This window comes from Sturnira hondurensis, unplaced genomic scaffold, assembly GCF_014824575.4.
Source record: "Sturnira hondurensis isolate 20B ecotype Veracruz unplaced genomic scaffold, ASM1482457v3 Scaffold0004622, whole genome shotgun sequence".
NCBI classification, from domain to species: domain Eukaryota; kingdom Metazoa; phylum Chordata; class Mammalia; order Chiroptera; family Phyllostomidae; genus Sturnira; species Sturnira hondurensis.
The window spans coordinates 1,838,448-1,844,447 of record NW_028077253.1 but is presented as its reverse complement, the minus strand read 5'-3'; the positions used below and the strand labels follow the sequence as shown (position 1 = coordinate 1,844,447).

The following is a 6,000-nucleotide window of genomic DNA, read 5'->3' as shown; positions in this document are numbered from 1 at the left end:
CTCCATTTATTTCAGTTTTAAAAAATATGACAAAGCATTAGAGGAAAAATATTTCTTAAGTTGTGAGATATCAAATATTACCCATCAGTCCCTGAATCATGCTATTCAAAGTGCTTAAATCTACACTAAAAATAGAACCAAAAGAAAAGAACTCCCAAGGCAGCTAAAGTAACACCTATGGATGCCTAAAATATGACTGTGTTGTGATTACTTCCTCTACATGTATTCCACACTTCCATCGTGCACTTAAAAAAGAAAAAGAAAAAGAAATAAACCAGACCACTGCCATGTTTATAGTTTTCTGAGCCCTGGGGGAGTTGAGAATCCAGTCCGATGAGATTCGCCTCCACCAGTCTCTGACAGGCGTCCATCGCACAAAGTAAACAACGGCTTTCTTGGATTCTGAAAATAACCCGATGTGCAAAGCTGACCTTAAAAAGTTTATGCGTCCTTGCAGCTTCAGTTCTGGTTTGTGAAAATGTGACACAGGTCCAAAGGGAGCAAGGGAATAAAGAACAGATTCTAGAGAAAGACCCAGGTGAGTTGTCAGGGAAATACACTTTTCTTCTAAGCAAAGAAAAATCAATGCACATCCCAAGGCTCCTTTACCTTGTCGTGCAAATATGGAAAACTTTGTGTTGTTACAAAATTTTGATACGTATCTCTTGGACATTTGCAATTCAATTTTGCCCTCCCTGAAGAATTCTGTTGAAGTTTATACTTTTTGTAGCCAACTCACACCTTAGAATTGTGACCAAAACTGTAGACTTGTTTAGTTATTATATGGTGATAGGAACAAACCAAACATACTACAGTCACTACACGAGCCACAGACGATGACTGGAATGGATGTTCCTACGAGGAGTCACTAAAGTAATGTGAAAGTTGTATTATCAGTGTTTTCATCACATTGTTTTTAACTGAAAGCTAATTAGGTACTATTTCCCTTTAACACTTCTGCCCTCTGCAAGTTCCTTTATGACTGATTTTGCATTGTCTTTAACATAAATATATATTAGCTGCTTATGTCACTGATTTCAAACAAAGCTACATGGTAGGGAGGAATTTTCTGGGGGAACATCAGCTTTCTGAAAGAATTATACAGTGAAAATAAAACTAAGTTTTTATACAGTAAAATTTTAAACACATTCTCACCTAATTTATAAAAGCATTTTGTGTAAATAATGTTTATTTTGAAAATACTGACTTCTGTAGGTATTCATATGTTCGACCTTCTGAGATCTTACTGAAACACTGATATTAGTAAGTGTTGTTTATGTTCACAAACTGAAACCAAACACTGGATTCTAAATGTAGCATTGAAAAGTAAGTACAGTGAATTAACACTTAGTACAAGGGGACCCCATAATAAGTTTCACGGATTTGTTCTGACTCTTTAGAAAATAACGCTTTGTATAATACAAGGTGATGAAACATATTTGATGACACATCCTGTCCTTCCCTTTGGTTTGGAAGCCTTCAGTGTAAATTTCATTTTGACTTGTGTTGATTCACCCTTTCGAGTTAACTTGCCTGGCATTTGCACATAATCTCATTTGCAGAAAAAATATAGAGGGAAAAGAGGAAGTAGAATATTAAACAAAAACAGCCACAAACACATTCATGCCTTTCCAGGAAGTGATCAAATATAGGGCTTATTTTTTTTGTTTTTTTTTTTTGTGTGTGTTTTTTTGTGTTTTTTTTTGTTACTTTTGTTTTGTTGTGTGTTTTTCTATATATATATGTATATATTTATAGAAGGGTACAACAACTCATTTAAAAAATGGAAACAACACTCTTTCCCCCATTTTCACGCCCTTGATCTTCTCTTCTTAGCACGCTGCAGCGGTCACTGTCAAGTGACTAGCACACTTTTGGGTCTGGAGTGTATTCTGACGAAAAGTGAATTAAATGTTAAGACAGTTAGACCCACCCCCACCCCTCCTCAGAGTTTTTACACATCATGCCGCCATTAGAAGGGTAGAGGTGAAGAATGAGGTGGGACAAGGCAGAGATTCAGGGCTCTGATTGGCGGGGCCCTTCTATGAACAAGTGTTCTCATTTCTTTCCCCTCAAATCGCAATGCTGGCATTCGTCGCACTGCTTTCTGAAGGCCCACGTGGCCCTGCTGATCCCAGGTAGAACCCAAGAGAGGATCCGGTGCTCCTTGTCCCATCAGATGGATTTGTCCAAGCACCCCAAGGAAATGTTAAAAGCAGAACAAAATCAAGGAAAGGAAACGAAACCCATTCTGAAACTAAACTAATGAAGCAAAGAAGGGTTCTCTATCTACACATAAGTCTCTTCTTTAAAAAAATGTAAATTTACAAATTCCAATGACATATAAAACAAAGTCAAAAATGTAATGGGTCAGAGACATGGTAAAACAGGAAAACACTGATGCTACAAAGAAACTGCAAAAAACATATGTACAAGACCCTGTTTTTCCTCGTGTTCTAAAGATTGTAATGCATGTTTTTAACAGCAGCAGTCGAGGATTTAGTTCCAGGCACTGGACTGCAGACTCTACTCGAGCTCCCAGGGACGACGGGGTGTCCCTTACTTTTCTGTCACCAAATCACACTGGATATACTGGTCTCCCTTGGCAACAGCGGCAGGATGGCACTGTTTGTGTGAGCCTCATCTGGATTCTGCTCCCTGCTCGATTTTGTCTGTGGCCGTTGCCCATTGATGAGTGTCATAGGGATGTTACAATAGGTATGCTGATTTCCTATGGAGGTAAGAGGCAGGGTGCCGGTAGGAGGTACGTCATACTCGTAGCTTCGGTAGTAGTGTTTCTGACGCATTTGTGAATGGTACGTGTTGTGAAAGGTGGAACGGAGATCTGGATGAGCCGTGGCTAGAGCTGTGGAGGTGGCCGCAGCCATGGAAATGGCCGAGACAGTCTGCAGCTCCCCGAAAGGCCCCTGCTCACTAACATCTAAAGCCTGCTCGTGCGTAATGGGTTCTATCCTCTTAAAAGGCATTTCATATTGTAAACGTTTCCAGAACTTAGAGTTCAACTTGTTGCATTTTGGTCCATGCCATTTAATAACCGTCAGGAGCTTGATGGTGTGCTTGAGGGCCTCCACCTCCTGGTAGTTCATAACTCCACGTAGCTCACTGCATTCAATCAGAATCACTTTAATTTCCCCAGTCACAAGCATGTTTCGGAGTCTGGTCTCCAGCTCAAAGATGCTCCAGCCCCTTCTGACCACATAATTTGGGGTCATGACAATAATCAGGCGCTTGCTTTGATCTACACACCTCGCTACATCTTCAATGTAGGCTACAAAAGAGAAAAAAAGTTTATCAGAATGAGTAAATTTAGCACACGGTCCAGAAAGCCCTAGAAGATTCTTTTTCCCACATTCAATGAGAATTGGGGTTTGTTGAGAAGATGAAAACAGCCAATGATCACTCTGAATAGAGTGCGGGATTTGCCTGTTTTAATGTTAGAAATATTTTTCCAAGTACAAATCTCTCATTTGGTTTCTTTCAGTGTTAAGGCTCATCAAGTGAGATGCTATATAAAATAATGGAAATAGCACTCCTCAGACGTGTCAAAAATTAAGTTTTATATCAACACATAATGACATTTCTTTCTGGAGAATCTGACACATACAATTTCTGAAGTAAAGAACCAGAAGGTAACACTATGTCTAGAAATGATGACTACACAGATAGACACAGGAAGATGCATAGTCTCAGATGAAAACATTAACTTACTTCCAGTTGGGATCAAATCTCTGTCTGGTATAAACAACTTGTATCCATAGTGCTTTTCAAGCATATCAGGTAGGATTTCAAGAGCAAAGCGTTCTTCTTCCCCAGTCTCTTGATTCCACTGGTCAGGATCCACTTTGGTGTATGACAAGTATGCATCATAGTCTTTATTGTCTGTCAAAAACATTACAGGGTAAAGCTGAAGTCACTACTTTACAAAGAAACTACCAGGGCATGAAAACATTCACCTCTTTTCACAAACATGTCCAAATGTCCCACTTCTGAGAGAGCAAAGAAAGAAGCCTTTGTTAGTTTTCGATAACGACTTCATAGTGCCAAATATTCTGGAACTGGTTTCGAGCTGTAAGGGGGCACATTTTTGTTTTGTTGTTGTTGTGAAGGCAGCAGGAGAAGAATCAATAAAAAGAATACTATGTTAACTACCAGCATTTTTTTGATGCATAGATCATAGAGAATCTTGGCTGCTTATAAAAAGCCACATATTTGGTCCTGGCTGGTGTGGCTCAGTGGATTGAGCGCAGGCCTACAAACCAAGGGATCACAGTTCGATTCCCAGTCAGGGCACATGCCTGGGTTGCAGGCCAGTTCCCAGGAGGGGATACATGAGACGCAACCACATATTGATGTTTCTCTCTCTCTCTCTTTCTCCTTTCCTTTCCCTCTTTCTAAAATTAAAAAAAATAATAAATAAAATCTTTTTTAAAAAGCCACATATTTGGATAGTGGGCACCTACTCTAAGTAATGGAACACTCAATCAATTAATTAATCCTGCCTTTAGGCATTTTATCCTGTTTTTAAAAAGAGAGAGAAATGTTCACCTTGCTTGACACTGGGATATTTAATTTTTTACTGGAAGTCAGTTTTTGGATTTTGGGACAGAGGGTATTGTTACACTGAATTATTACAGAAAAAGCATATTGCTTTACTAATCTCCAATTATTTTACCTGTAAAATACAGTCAAATTATTTCTCACCATGTTAATCGGTTTGAAAATAAGAATAAAAAATTACAATATAAGTGAATGAAACTTGGTTCTAAAATCTGCGTTTTCCTCATTCTTGCCCCTTTAAACATAAAACTCTTCAAATATTTGATGACCACTCTCATGTAGTATCTTTATACTAAATTTTTAAGAAAAACATCCCAGATTTCTCATTTATTGTTTCTAAGAACAAGAAGTCACTTATCTTCTGGATAGTCTCTCATTCATCAATTTCTTTTTGAGAATGTGACATCAGAATTCATAATTCACTTCAGTTTTAATTACTGTCTCTATGCTGAGGGAGGGTTCCTTAAGCCAGACTGTAAATTGTAGAATGATGTTATGCATATACTATTTTCTTTCTTGGAGGTTGTCTCCTCTAGTTTGCCCCACAGTTCTATAAACTATCGAAGTTTGCCCAAATCTGGGATGTGGAATGACCGGAACCTCGCTCTTTCCCTTTGTCTTTTCTAGGCTTAAAAATATTTGAAAACCAGACCATTATGAATACCAATAAAAACAGAGCACTTATGACTCAGAAGACATGTTGACAACTGGTCCACCAATACTAGTTAGTCCCACCTGGATATCGCTTTTGCTTACATGATATTGTCTGTCAATTTCTGGTTCCCCCTCCTCTTCCATGGATGCCTCTCTTCCAACTCACAAAATGCCATAGTTTCTCAAGATGTTTTCTATAGCCTGCTTCATTTTTCTCTCAACCCACTTTCCTTTAAAAATCTCCTTTCTTCCCATAACATCAACAATCACATCTGTGTAGCTGTCTCTCTAACAGATGTCCAATCCTGTTTTCTTTCTTATGAGCTACCAACAGTCCTCTGTTTCTAACTGTAACTCAGACTCCTTGACTTGCATGTTCAGCATGTAGCTTACATTCAACATGCCCACAAAATAACAAGCTTCGCATCTCAAAGCTCCATTCTTCATATTTTATTTTACTTTAATTTTAATAATATAACAATCTTAGTGCTTTAGTCTCCAAACTTCAGATGCATGTTTCACTTATCCCTTTGCATTTACCAATAATCTCATAGTAGTTCCTAGGTCAGGCCATTTCTCAGTTGTTATAATTATTTTTGGTGGCTCTGCCTTCTCTGTTTCCTTCTCCTTCTGACTGATTCCACATAGAGTTACCAAATTTATGTTTCCAAACCTCACCACTGATTACATTTATGGTAGCTTGAAAAATATTTATGCCTATCCATTGTCAAAAACCAGCAGCTAAATATGCAGTTTGTTTCCTTTGAA

At 38.4% G+C, this 6,000-nt stretch overlaps 1 protein-coding gene across 1 annotated transcript in view; it reads right to left on the bottom strand.

The window, feature by feature from the left end:
* Positions 1 to 1,801: 1,801 nt before the first annotated feature.
* Positions 1,802 to 6,000, bottom strand: part of IL1RAPL1 (interleukin 1 receptor accessory protein like 1) — a 44,596-nt gene continuing 40,397 nt past the window's right edge. Inside the window, exons 4-5 of the mRNA XM_037045938.1 lie at positions 3,730 to 3,900; positions 1,802 to 3,289 (exon numbers count right to left, since the gene is read on the bottom strand). Of these exons, the coding sequence (XP_036901833.1) occupies positions 2,571 to 3,289; positions 3,730 to 3,900 (890 nt within the window). The 3' untranslated portion in view covers positions 1,802 to 2,570. The remainder of the gene's footprint in view (positions 3,290 to 3,729; positions 3,901 to 6,000) is intronic.